Source organism: Bombina bombina, chromosome 1 (assembly GCF_027579735.1).
Source record: "Bombina bombina isolate aBomBom1 chromosome 1, aBomBom1.pri, whole genome shotgun sequence".
NCBI lineage: Eukaryota > Metazoa > Chordata > Amphibia > Anura > Bombinatoridae > Bombina > Bombina bombina.
The window spans coordinates 1,452,214,321-1,452,228,550 of record NC_069499.1 but is presented as its reverse complement, the minus strand read 5'-3'; the positions used below and the strand labels follow the sequence as shown (position 1 = coordinate 1,452,228,550).

General features: G+C 43.1%; 1 protein-coding gene across 1 annotated transcript in view; it reads left to right on the top strand.

The window, feature by feature from the left end:
- Window positions 1–14,230, top strand: part of CCDC57 (coiled-coil domain containing 57) — a 233,531-nt gene that overhangs the window by 84,213 nt on the left and 135,088 nt on the right. The window contains exon 13 of the mRNA XM_053705728.1: window positions 12,284–12,360. Within this exon, the coding sequence (XP_053561703.1) occupies window positions 12,284–12,360 (77 nt within the window). The remainder of the gene's footprint in view (window positions 1–12,283; window positions 12,361–14,230) is intronic.

Sequence of the window (14,230 nt, the reverse complement as noted above, 5' to 3'; positions counted from 1 at the left end):
GTGGCGGACATAGTGAATAAGGAGTGGGAAAAGCCCGGCATACCTTTTGTTCCCCCCCCTATATTTAAGAAATTATTTCCTATGGTTGACCCCAGAAAGGACTTATGGCAGACAGTCCCTAAGGTCGAGGGGGCAGTTTCTACTCTAAACAAACGCACTACTATTCCTATCGAGGATAGTTGTGCTTTCAAAGATCCTATGGATAAAAAATTGGAGGGTTTGCTTAAGAAGACTTTTGTACAGCAAGGTTACCTTCTACAACCCATTTCGTGCATTGTCCCTGTCACTACAGCAGCGTGGTTCTGGTTCGAGGAACTAGAAAAGTCGCTCAGTAGAGAGACTCCATATGAGGAGGTTATGGACAGAGTTCACGCACTTAAGTTGGCTAACTCTTTTATTTTAGATGCCGCTTTGCAATTAGGTAGATTAGCGGCGAAAAATTCAGGGTTTGCAATCGTGGCGCGCAGAGCGCTTTGGCTAAAGTCTTGGTCAGCGGATGTGTCATCCAAGACAAAATTGCTTAACATCCCTTTCAAAGGTAAAACTCTATTTGGACCAGAATTGAAAGAGATTATCTCAGACATCACTGGGGGAAAGGGCCACGCCCTTCCACAAGATAGGCCTTTCAAGGCCAAGAATAAGTCTAATTTTCGTTCCTTTCGCAATTTCAGGAACGGACCGGCCTCTAATTCTGCATCCTCTAAGCAAGAGGGTAATGCCTCACAACCCAAACCAGCCTGGAAACCGATGCAAGGCTAGAACAAGGGTAAGCAGGCCAAGAAGCCTGCTGCTGCTAACAAAACAGCATGAAGGAGTAGCCCCCGATCCGGGACCGGATCTAGTAGGGGGCAGACTCTCTCTCTTTGCTCAGGCTTGGGCAAGAGATGTTCAGGATCCCTGGGCGCTAGAAATAGTTTCTCAGGGTTATCTTCTGGAATTCAGGGAACTACCCCCAAAGGGAAGGTTCCACATGTCTCACTTATCCTTAAACCAAATAAAGAGACAGGCGTTCTTACATTGTGTAGAAGACCTGTTAAAGATGGGAGTGATACACCCAGTTCCAATAAAGGAACAAGGAATGGGATTTTATTCCAATCTGTTCGTAGTTCCCAAAAAAGAGGGAACTTTCAGACCAATTTTGGATTTGAAGATCCTAAACAAATTTCTCAGGGTACCATCGTTCAAGATGGAAACCATTCGAACGATTCTACCCACTATCCAGGAAGGTCAATTTATGACTACCGTGGATCTAAAGGATGCGTACCTACATATTCCTATCCACAAAGAACATCATCAGTTCCTAAGGTTCGCCTTTCTGGACAAACATTACCAGTTTGTGGCCCTCCCATTCGGGTTAGCCACTGCTCCAAGGATTTTCACAAAGGTACTAGGGTCCCTTCTAGCGGTTCTAAGACCGAGGGGCATTGCAGTAGTACCTTACTTGGACGACATTCTAATACAAGCGTCGTCCCTGTCAAAAGCAAAGGCTCATACAGACATCGTCTGGCCTTTCTCAGATCACACGGATGGAAGGTGAACATAGAAAAAAGTTCTCTGTCTCCGTCAACAAGAGTTCCCTTCTTGGGAACAATAATAGATTCCTTAGAAATGAGGATTTTTCTGACAGAGGTCAGAAAGTCAAAACTTCTAAGCACTTGTCAAGTTCTTCATTCTGTTCCACGTCCTTCCATAGCGCAGTGCATGGAAGTAGTAGGGTTGATGGTTGCAGCAATGGACATAGTTCCTTTTGCACGAATTCATCTAAGACCATTACAACTGTGCATGCTCAAACAGTGGAATGGGGATTATACAGACTTGTCTCCAATGATTCAAGTAGATCAGAAGACCAGAGATTCACTCCGTTGGTGGCTGACCCTGGACCATCTATCCCAGGGAATGAGCTTCCACAGACCAGAGTGGGTCATTGTCACGACCGACGCCAGTCTAGTGGGCTGGGGAGCGGTCTGGGAGTCCCTGAAAGCTCAGGGACTATGGTCTCGGGAAGAGTCTCTTCTCCCGATAAACATTCTGGAACTAAGAGCGATCTTCAATGCTCTCAGGGCTTGGCCTCAGCTAGCAAAGGCCAGATTCATAAGATTCCAATCAGACAACATGACGACCGTTGCGTATATCAATCATCAGGGGGGAACAAGGAGTTCCCTGGCGATGAAAGAAGTGACCAAAATAATTCAATGGGTGGAGGATCACTCCTGCCACCTATCTGCGATCCACATCCCAGGTGTGGAAAACTGGGAAGCGGATTATCTGAGTCGTCAGACATTCCATCCGGGGGAGTGGGAACTCCACCCGGAGATCTTTGCCCAACTAACTCAATTATGGGGCATTCCAGACATGGATCTGATGGCGTCTCGTCAGAACTTCAAGGTTCCTTGCTACGGGTCCAGATCCAGGGATCCCAAGGCGACTCTAGTCGATGCACTAGTAGCACCTTGGACCTTCAACCTAGCTTATGTATTTCCACCGTTTCCTCTCATTCCCAGGCTGGTAGCCAGGATCAAACAGGAGAGGGCCTCTGTGATCTTGATAGCTCCTGCGTGGCCACGCAGGACTTGGTATGCAAACCTGGTGAATATGTCATCGGTTCCACCATGGAAGCTACCTTTGAGACAGGACCTTCTTGTTCAGGGTCCATTCGAACATCCAAATCTGGTCTCCCTCCAGCTGACGGCTTGGAGATTGAACGCTTGATTCTATCGAAGCGTGGGTTTTCAGATTCTGTGATAGATACTCTGGTTCAGGCCAGAAAACCGGTAACTAGAAAGATTTACCATAAAATATGGAAAAGATATATCTGTTGGTGTGAATCCAAAGGATTACCATGGAATAAGATAAAAATTCCTAAGATTCTCTCCTTTCTACAAGAAGGTTTGGAGAAAGGATTATCTGCAAGTTCTCTAAAGGGACAGATCTCTGCTTTATCTGTCTTACTACACAAAAGACTGGCAGCTGTGCCAGATGTTCAAGCATTTGTTCAGGCTCTGGTTAGGATCAAGCCTGTTTACAGACCTTTGACTCCTCCCTGGAGTCTAAATCTAGTTCTTTCAGTTCTTCAAGGGGTTCCGTTTGAACCTTTACATTCCATAGATATTAAGTTACTATCTTGGAAAGTTTTGTTTTTGGTTGCTATTTCTTCTGCTAGAAGAGTTTCAGAGTTATCTGCTCTGCAATGTTCTCCGCCCTATCTGGTGTTCCATGCAGATAAGGTGGTTTTGCGTACTAAGCCTGGTTTTCTTCCAAAGGTTGTTTCTAACAAGAATATTAACCAGGAGATAGTTGTACCTTCTTTATGTCCGAATCCAGTTTCAAAGAAGGAGCGTTTGTTACACAATTTGGACGTAGTCCGTGCTCTAAAATTCTATTTAGAGGCTACAAAAGATTTCAGACAAACATCTTCTTTGTTTGTTGTCTATTCTGGTAAAAGGAGAGGTCAAAAAGCGACTTCTACCTCTCTTTTGGCTTAAAAGCATCATCCGATTGGCTTATGAGACTGACGGACGGCAGCCTCCTGAAAGAATCACAGCTCACTCCACTAGGGCTGTGGCTTCCACATGGGCCTTCAAGAACGAGGCTTCTGTTGACCAGATATGTAAGGCAGCGACTTGGTTTTCACTGCACACTTTTGCCAAATTTTACAAATTTGATACTTTTGCTTCTTCGGAGGCTATTTTTGGGAGAAAGGTTTTGCAAGCCGTGGTGCCTTCCGTTTAGGTAACCTGATTTGCTCCCTCCTTTCATCCGTGTCCTAAAGCTTTGGTATTGGTTCCCACAAGTAAGGATGACGCCGTGGACCGGACACACCAATGTTGGAGAAAACAGAATTTATGCTTACCTGATAAATTACTTTCTCCAACGGTGTGTCCGGTCCACGGCCCGCCCTGGTTTTTTAATCAGGTCTGATGAATTATTTTCTCTAACTACAGTCACCACGGTGCCATATGGTTTCTCCTATATTTTGTTCCTCCTGTCCGTCGGTCGAATGACTGGGGTGGGCGGAGCCTAGGAGGGACTATATGGCCAGCTTTGCTGGGACTCTTTGCCATTTCCTGTTGGGGAAGAGATATTCCCACAAGTAAGGATGACGCAGTGGACCGGACACACCGTTGGAGAAAGTAATTTATCAGGTAAGCATAAATTCAGTTTTTTTCAAACTTAGCGCTAGTTACATTGGAACACTGATATCTTCCAGGAATCCCTGAATATCCCTTGACATGTATATATTTTTTTTAGAAGACATCCCAAAGTATTGATCTAGGCCCATTTTGGTATTTCATGCCACCATTTCACCGCCAAATGCGATCAAATAAAAAAAATTGTTCACTTTTTCACACATTTTGTTGCAAACTTTAGGTTTCTCACTGAATTTATTTACAAACAGCTCGTGCAATTATGGCACAAATGGTTGTAAATGCTTCTCTGGAATCCCCTTTCTTCTGTTAAGTGTGATCAGTCCACGGGTCATCATTACTTCTGGGATATTACTCCTCCCCAACAGGAAGTGCAAGAGGATTCACCCAGCAGAGCTGCATATAGCTCCTCCCCTCTACGTCACTCCCAGTCATTCTCTTGCACCCAACGACTAGATAGGATGTGTGAGAGGACTATGGTGATTATACTTAGTTTTATATCTTCAATCAAAAGTTTGTTATTTTAAAATAGCACCGGAGTGTGTTATTACCTCTCTGGCAGAGTTTGAAGAAGAATCTACCAGAGTTTTGCTATGATTTTAGCCGGAGTAGTTAAGATCATATTGCTGTTCTCGGCCATCTGAGGAGTGAGGTAAACTTCAGATCAGGGGACAGCGGGCAGATGAATCTGCATAGAGGTATGTAGCAGTTTTTATTTTCTGACAATGGAATTGATGAGAAAATCCTGCCATACCGATATAATGTCATGTATGTATACTTTACACTTCAGTATTCTGGGGAATGGTACTTCACTAGAATTACACTGTAAGAAATACATAAAGCTGTTTAATAACTATAGATTATGTTTAACGTTTTTGCTGGAATGTAAAATCGTTTTCATTTGCTGAGGTACTGTGTGAATAAATGTTTGGGCACTATTTTTCCACTTGGCAGTTGCTTAATCTGTTTTTCTGACAGTTTCTGTTCTCCCTCACTGCTGTGTGTGAGGGGGAGGGGCCGTTTTTTGGCGCTTTTACTATGCATCAAATATTTCAGTCAGCAACTCATTGTATTCCCTGCATGATCCGGTTCATCTCTACAGAGCTCAGGGGTCTTCAAAACTTATTTTGAGGGAGGTAATTTCTCTCAGCAGAGCTGTGAGAATTATAGTTTGACTGAGATAAAAAACGTTTATTCTGTAATTTGTTTCCTGCTTTCAGAATTTGTTATCTTTGCTAATGGGATTAAACCTTTGCTAAAGTTGTGTTGTTTACAAGGATTGAGGCTATAACTGTTTCAATTTATTAATTTTCAACTGTCATAGATCTTCTGTGCTTCTTAAAGGCACAGTACGTTTTAATATTATTCTAATTGAATTGTATTTCCAAGTTGCAAGTTTATTTGCTAGTGTGTTAAACATGTCTGATTCAGAGGATGATACCTGTGTCATTTGTTGCAATGCCAAAGTGGAGCCCAATAGAAATTTATGTACTAACTGTATTGATGCTACTTTAAATAAAAGTCAATCTGTACAAATTGAACAAATTTCACCAAACAACGAGGGGAGAGTTATGCCGACTAACTCGCCTCACGTGTCAGTACCTACATCTCCCGCTCAGAGGGAGGTGCGTGATATTGTAGCGCCGAGTACATCTGGGCGGCCATTACAAATCACATTACAGGATATGGCTACTGTTATGACTGAGGTTTTGGCTAAATTACCAGAACTAAGAGGTAAGCGTGATCACTCTGGGGTGAGAACAGAGTGCGCTGATAATATTAGGGCCATGTCAGACACTGCGTCACAGGTGGCAGAACATGAGGACGGAGAACTTCATTCTGTGGGTGACGGTTCTGATCCAAACAGACTGGATTCAGATATTTCAAATTTTAAATTTAAACTGGAAAACCTCCGTGTATTACTAGGGGAGGTGTTAGCGGCTCTGAATGATTGTAACACAGTTGCAATACCAGAGAAAATGTGTAGGTTGGATAAATATTTTGCGGTACCGACGAGTACTTAGGTTTTTGCTATACCTAAGAGACTTACTGAAATTGTTACTAAGGAGTGGGATAGACCCGGTGTGCCGTTCTCACCCCCTCCGATATTTAGAAAAATGTTTCCAATAGATGCCACCACAAGGGACTTATGGCAAACGGTCCCTAAGGTGGAGGGAGCAGTTTCTACCTTAGCTAAGCGTACCACTATCCCGGTGGAGGATAGCTGTGCTTTTTCAGATCCAATGGATAAAAAGTTAGAGGGTTACCTTAAGAAAATGTTTGTTCAACAAGGTTTTATATTGCAACCCCTTGCATGCATTGCGCCGATCACGGCTGCAGCGGCATTCTGGATTGAGTCTCTGGAAGAGAACATTGGTTCAGCTACTCTGGACGACATTACGGACAGGCTTAGAGTCCTTAAACTAGCTAATTCATTCATTTCGGAGGCCGTAGTACATCTTACTAAACTTACGGCGAAGAATTCAGGATTCGCAATTCAGGCACGCAGGGCGCTGTGGCTAAAATCCAGGTCAGCTGATGTTACTTCTAAGTCTAAATTGCTTAATATACCTTTCAAAGGGCAGACCTTATTCGGGCCCGGGTTGAAAGAGATTATCGCTGACATTACAGGAGGTAAAGGCCATGCCCTGCCTCAGGACAAAGCCAAAGCCAAGACTAGACAGTCTAATTTTCGTTCCTTTCGTAATTTCAAAGCAGGAGCAGCATCAACTTCCTCTGCACCAAAACAGGAAGGAGCTGTTGCTCGCTACAGACAAGGCTGGAAACCTAACCAGTCCTGGAACAAGGGCAAGCAGACTAGGAAACCTGCTGCTGCCCCTAAAACAGCATGAATTGAGGGCCCCCGATCCGGGATCGGATCTAGTGGGGGGCAGACTTTCTCTCTTCGCCCAGGCTTGGGCAAGAGATGTTCAGGATCCCTGGGCGCTAGAGATAATATCTCAGGGATACCTTCTGGACTTCAAATACTCTCCTCCAAGAGAGAGATTTCATCTGTCAAGATTGTCAACAATCCAGACAAAGAAAGAGGCGTTTCTACGCTGCGTACAAGAGCTCTTGTTAATGGGAGTAATCCATCCAGTTCCACGATCGGAACAGGGACAGGGGTTTTACTCAAATCTGTTTGTGGTTCCCAAAAAAGAGGGAACTTTCAGACCAATCCTGGACTTAAAGATCCTAAACAAATTCCTAAGAGTTCCATCGTTCAAGATGGAGACTATTCGGACAATTTTACCTATGATCCAAGAGGGTCAATACATGACCACTGTAGATTTAAAAGATGCTTACCTTCACATACCGATTCACAAAGATCATTATCGGTACCTAAGGTTTGCCTTCCTAGACAGGCATTACCAGTTTGTGGCTCTTCCATTCGGATTGGCTACAGCTCCAAGAATCTTCACAAAGGTTCTGGGTGCTCTTCTGGCGGTACTAAGACCGCGGGGAATCTCGGTAGCTCCATACCTAGACGACATTCTGATACAAGCTTCAAGCTTTCAAACTGCCAAGTCTCATACAGAGTTAGTGCTGGCATTTCTAAGGTCACATGGATGGAAGGTGAACGAAAAGAAAAGTTCACTCGTTCCACTCACAAGAGTTCCCTTCCTGGGGACTCTTATAGATTCTGTAGAAATGAAGATTTACCTGACAGAGGACAGGCTAACAAGACTTCAAAGTGCTTGCCGCACCCTTCATTCCATTCAACACCCGTCAGTGGCTCAATGCATGGAGGTAATCGGCTTAATGGTAGCGGCAATGGACATAGTACCCTTTGCACGCTTACACCTCAGACCACTGCAACTGTGCATGCTAAGTCAGTGGAATGGGGATTATTCAGACTTATCCCCTTCTCTGAATCTGGATCAAGAGACCAGAAATTCTCTTCTATGGTGGCTTTCTCGGCCACATCTGTCCAGGGGGATGCCATTCAGCAGACCAGACTGGACAATTGTAACAACAGACGCCAGCCTTCTAGGTTGGGGTGCCGTCTGGAATTCTCTGAAGGCTCAGGGACAATGGAGTCAGGAGGAGAGTCTCCTGCCAATAAACATTCTGGAATTGAGAGCAGTTCTCAATGCCCTCCTGGCTTGGCCCCAGTTGACAACTCGGGGGTTCATCAGGTTTCAGTCGGACAACATCACGACTGTAGCTTACATCAACCATCAGGGAGGGACAAGAAGCTCCCTAGCTATGATGGAAGTATCAAAGATAATTTGCTGGGCAGAGTCTCACTCTTGCCACCTGTCAGCAATCCACATCCCGGGAGTGGAGAACTGGGAGGCGGATTTCTTAAGTCGTCAGACTTTTCATCCGGGGGAGTGGGAACTTCATCCGGAGGTCTTTGCCCAAATACTTCGACGTTGGGGCAAACCAGAGATAGATCTCATGGCGTCTCGACAGAACGCCAAGCTTCCTCGTTACGGGTCCAGATCCAGGGATCCAGGAGCAGTCCTGATAGATGCTCTGACAGCACCTTGGGACTTCAGGATGGCTTACGTGTTTCCACCCTTCCCGTTGCTTCCTCGATTGATTGCCAGAATCAAACAAGAGAGAGCATCAGTGATTCTAATAGCACCTGCGTGGCCACGCAGGACTTGGTATGCAGACCTGGTGGACATGTCATCCTGTCCACTTTGGTCTCTACCTCTGAAACAGGACCTTCTGATACAGGGTCCCTTCAAACATCAAAATCTAACTTCTCTGAAGCTGACTGCTTGGAAATTGAACGCTTGATTTTATCAAGACGTGGATTTTCTGAGTCAGTTATTGATACCTTAATACAGGCTAGGAAACCTGTTACCAGAAAGATTTACCATAAGATATGGCGTAAATACCTATATTGGTGTGAATCCAAAGGTTACTCTTGGAGTAAGGTTAGGATTCCTAGGATATTGTCTTTTCTACAAGAAGGTTTAGAAAAGGGTTTATCTGCTAGTTCATTAAAGGGACAGATCTCAGCTCTGTCCATTCTGTTACACAAACGTCTTTCAGAAGTTCCTGACGTCCAGGCTTTTTGTCAGGCTTTGGCCAGAATTAAGCCTGTGTTTAAAACTGTTGCTCCACCATGGAGTTTAAACCTTGTTCTTAATGTTTTACAGGGCGTTCCGTTTGAACCCCTTCATTCCATTGATATAAAGTTGTTATCTTGGAAAGTTCTATTTTTAATGGCTATTTCCTCGGCTCGAAGAGTCTCTGAATTATCAGCCTTACATTGTGATTCTCCTTATTTGATTTTTCATTCGGATAAGGTAGTCCTGCGTACTAAACCTGGGTTCTTACCTAAGGTAGTTACTAACAGGAATATCAATCAAGAGATTGTTGTTCCTTCTTTATGCCCAAATCCTTCTTCAAAGAAGGAACGTCTACTGCACAACCTGGATGTAGTCCGTGCTCTAAAATTTTACTTACAGGCAACTAAGGAATTTCGACAAACGTCTTCTCTGTTTGTCATTTACTCTGGGCAGAGGAGAGGTCAAAAAGCTTCCGCTACCTCTCTTTCTTTTTGGCTTCGTAGCATAATTCGTTTAGCTTATGAGACTGCTGGACAGCAGCCTCCTGAAAGAATTACAGCTCATTCTACTAGAGCTGTGGCTTCCACTTGGGCCTTCAAGAATGAGGCCTCTGTTGAACAGATTTGCAAGGCTGCAACTTGGTCTTCGCTTCATACTTTTTCCAAATTTTACAAATTTGACACTTTTGCTTCATCGGAGGCTATTTTTGGGAGAAAGGTTCTTCAGGCAGTGGTTCCTTCTGTATAAAGAGCCTGCCTATCCCTCCCGTCATCCGTGTACTTTTGCTTTGGTATTGGTATCCCAGAAGTAATGATGACCCGTGGACTGATCACACTTAACAGAAGAAAACATAATTTATGCTTACCTGATAAATTCCTTTCTTCTGTAGTGTGATCAGTCCACGGCCCGCCCTGTTTTTAAGGCAGGTAAATATTTTTTAATTTATACTCCAGTCACCACTTCACCCTTGGCTTTTCCTTTCTCGTTGGTCCTTGGTCGAATGACTGGGAGTGACGTAGAGGGGAGGAGCTATATGCAGCTCTGCTGGGTGAATCCTCTTGCACTTCCTGTTGGGGAGGAGTAATATCCCAGAAGTAATGATGACCCGTGGACTGATCACACTACAGAAGAAAGGAATTTATCAGGTAAGCATAAATTATGTTTTTTTCATAAATAGCAGACATATATGGATTTGGTGTTGCTTTTTGGTAATTAGAAGGCCGCTAAATTCCACTGCGCATCACACGTATATTATGGCTAGCAGTGAAGGGGTTAATTAGGTAGCATGTAGGGAGCTTGCAGGGTTAATTTTAGCTTTAGTGTAGAGATCAGCCTCCCACCTGACACATTACACCCCCTGATCCCTCCCAAACACCTCTCTTCCCTCCCCCACCCCACAATTGTCTCCGCCATGTTAAGTACTGGCAGAAAGTCTGCCAGTACTAAAAAAAAAAGCTATCCTTGATAAAAAATAAATTAAAAAAAGGCATATTTACATATGCTGCTCTGGAGGATCCCCCCTTAGCCCCTAACCTCCCTGATACCCCCCAAACAGCTCTTTACCCATCCCCCTCTAACTTATTAGTAGCCATCTTTGGTACTGGTAGCTGTCTGCCAGTACCCAGTTTATAGTAAAACATGTTTTTATTATTTTTTTAAAATAATTTTCTGTAGTGTAGCTTGCCCCCCCCCCAAAAGACCAACCCACCACCCCTCCCAGATCTCTTAGATCGACATATATGTAAATATATTTGGCAATCACTGCCACTTTTCTCCCATCATTTTTCTGTAGTGTAGCGGTTCCCACCCGCTTCCTACCCCCGCGCGCGCCCGGCGTTCCCGCCCACGATTCCGCCCCCCTCCACATCATACGGCCCATCGATGGCCGCCCACCCGCCTCCCAGAATGGCTCCCACCAACGAAACCGGCCATCGATGTCCGGTACAGAGAGGGCCACAGAGTGGCTCTCTCTGCATCGGATGGCCAAGGGGGGGTTATTGCAGGATGCCTCGATGTTGAGGCATCACTGCAATAACCGGAAAGCAGCTGGAAGCGAGCAGGATTGCTTCCAGCTGCTTTCCAGACCAAGGACGTACGCCACACGTCCTCGGTCATTAACTGTATTTTTTTTGAGGACGTGTGGCGTACGTCCTTGGTCGTTAAGGGGTTAAAACTGTATTTGCTCTATCTGAATCATGGAAGAAAAGTATGGGTTTCATATCCGTTAATTTCGATTTTACCGTCCTTTTAAGACTTAACTTTTATTAGTAAAACGTAAGTCGTACATAGATTCACTTGGCATAACAATGAACAGCCCATCTGATGCATTTTACACCTGGAACTGCTGGCACTTCAGCAAAGATCTTTGAGAAAGCGCCAGTTGTTACAGACTGTTGCAATACAATTTTTTGGCCGCTTTTTAGGAATATTAAACTATTCAGGTGAATTTAAACTATGAGGAGAGGTTAATTAAATTGGGTCTGTTTACTCTAGAAAAAAGTTGCTTGAGAGGTTATATGATTGCTTTATACAAATATATTTAAGACGTGTATGCAGAGTTTGCGAAAGCGAGGTTTAGGCCAAGGCAATTGTTTGTGACATAGAGGTCAAAGCTTAAAGCTAGCGCAAAGGAGATTTAATCTTCAGCAACGTAAATGCTTTTTTGTTGTGAGAGCAATCAAATTGTGGAACTTATTGCCTAAGGAAGTAGGGAATGCCAATATCTTAGATATGTTTTTAAAATGGTTTACTTACTTTTCTGTTACATACTTTTCTGGCTAAAAACAGAATTCAGGTGTATGACTGCTTGTATTAAAGTTCAATTGGCAGCGTCTTTTTTGGGAACCAGGTAGGATCTATATGGGCTGAATTTGATGGAATTTTGCCTACTTTCAACCTAATTTACTATGTTACTAATTATTTGTCTATACATATTGTGTTTGTCATGTTGTTATTGCAACCTCTACTATTGAATGTTCACAGTCGTTTTATAAACCTCATCTACCTGTAATCATTTCCCAACCTCTACTATTGAATGTTCACAGTCGTTTTATAAACCTCATCTACCTGTAATCATTTCCCAATCAATTTATTGTCATTTTCTTTCAGGTGTCTCAAAAGCAGCCCACATCCCTTCTTTTGTAGCTAGCCAGAAGCTGGAAGCAAAACAAGAACATGCAGGAATGGTAACATATTTTTCTTTCTTTTTTTGCCTGAAAAATGAGAAGTAAAATCTGTTTACATGTACGCCTCTATTTTGTATGCAGCTTCCTGGCCATTGTGGTGCAGATCAGTGTTTCCTCTAAGGTCATTCTTAGCGTCCCAGCAGTGAAACAGTTAAAGCAGTATCAAACTCAATGTATCTGGGGGCCACTGGCCAAGTGTTCTGTGCTCATGGGGGCCACTTGAACTGAGTAAGTGCGATATAATTGGAACTGGAAGTGACATATACCCAAGTAGTAGTGCATGGTGGGAGTTGTAGCGCACAACAGACATACAGGGTCTACACTGGACTCTGGTCTTCATATTTATCTTTTGAGTGCCTATGTAGAATATAAACTAGTTACACCTCTAAGAGCCATCAAAAAAATTGACAGCCCAAATTAATGATATATCTCAAACAAGGGAGGGCCACATAAAACTATCTTGTGGGCCGCATATGGCCCCAGGGCCTGTACTTTGAGACCACTGAGTTAAAGGGTCAGACATTTTATTGTTTTAAAATATCCCTTTATTACCTATTCCCTAGTTTTTTTTTGTTTTGTTTTTTTTTAGTTTCTTCAATCAAGAAGTTTTTTTTTTATTTTTTTTTTATTGTGGTTGTGCGAAAGCAATACAACTTATATGAAACAACATATCATGAAAACAAACATACATAGTACATTTCAGGTTGTCGACTTCCATATACATAGAAGGATACAATTCTCAATATAAATGAATCTTATGGAAAAAACTGGAACCTCTTTTTCTCTATTTTACATAAACTAAGATTAGCAGTTTGAATGGTCACATTTGAGTTTGTAAGCTTAGAGTAGTTTAGCAGTTGGTATATTAAATAATAGCTGAAGTAAAAATATCTTTCTCCAACATAGGTGTGTCCGGTCCACGGCGTCATCCTTACTTGTGGGATATTCTCTTCCCCAACAGGAAATGGCAAAGAGCCCAGCAAAGCTGGTCACATGATCCCTCCTAGGCTCCGCCTTCCCCAGTCATTCTCTTTGCCGTTGTACAGGCAACATCTCCTTTTTTAGTGTTTAACTGTAGTTTTTATTATTCAATCAAGAGTTTGTTATTTTAAAATAGTGCTGGTATGTACTATTTACTCTGAAACAGAAAAGAGATGAAGATTTCTGTTTGTAAGAGGAAAATGATTTTAGCAACCGTTACTAAAATCGATGGCTGTTCCACACAGGACTGTTGAGAGGAATTAACTTCAGTTGGGGGAACAGTGAGCAGACTTTTGCTGCTTGAGGTATGACACATTCTAACAAGACGATGTAATGCTGGAAGCTGTCATTTTCCCTATGGGATCCGGTAAGCCATTTTTATTACAGACAGTAAATAAGGGCTTCACAAGGGTTTTTTAAGACTGTAGACATTTTCTGGGCTAAATCGATTTATATATAAACATATTTTATACTCCATAGCCTTGAGGAATTATTTTAATCTTGGGAATTTTGTAAAATAACCGGCAGGCACTGTATTGGACACCTTATTCTCTAGGGGCTTTCCCTAATCATAGGCAGAGTCTCATTTTCGCGCCTGTATTGCGCACTTGTTTTTGAGAAGCATGACATGCAGATGCATGTGTGAGGAGCTCTGATACATAGAAAAGACTTCTGAAGGCGTCATTTGGTATCGTATTCCCCTTTGGGCTTGGTTGGGTCTCAGCAAAGCAGATACCAGGGACTGTAAAGGGGTTAACTATAAAAACGGCTCCGGTTCCGTTATTTTAAGGGTTAAAGCTTCCAAATTTGGTGTGCAATACTTTTAAGGCTTTAAGACACTGTGGTGAAATTTTGGTGAATTTTGAACAATTCCTTCATACTTTTTCGC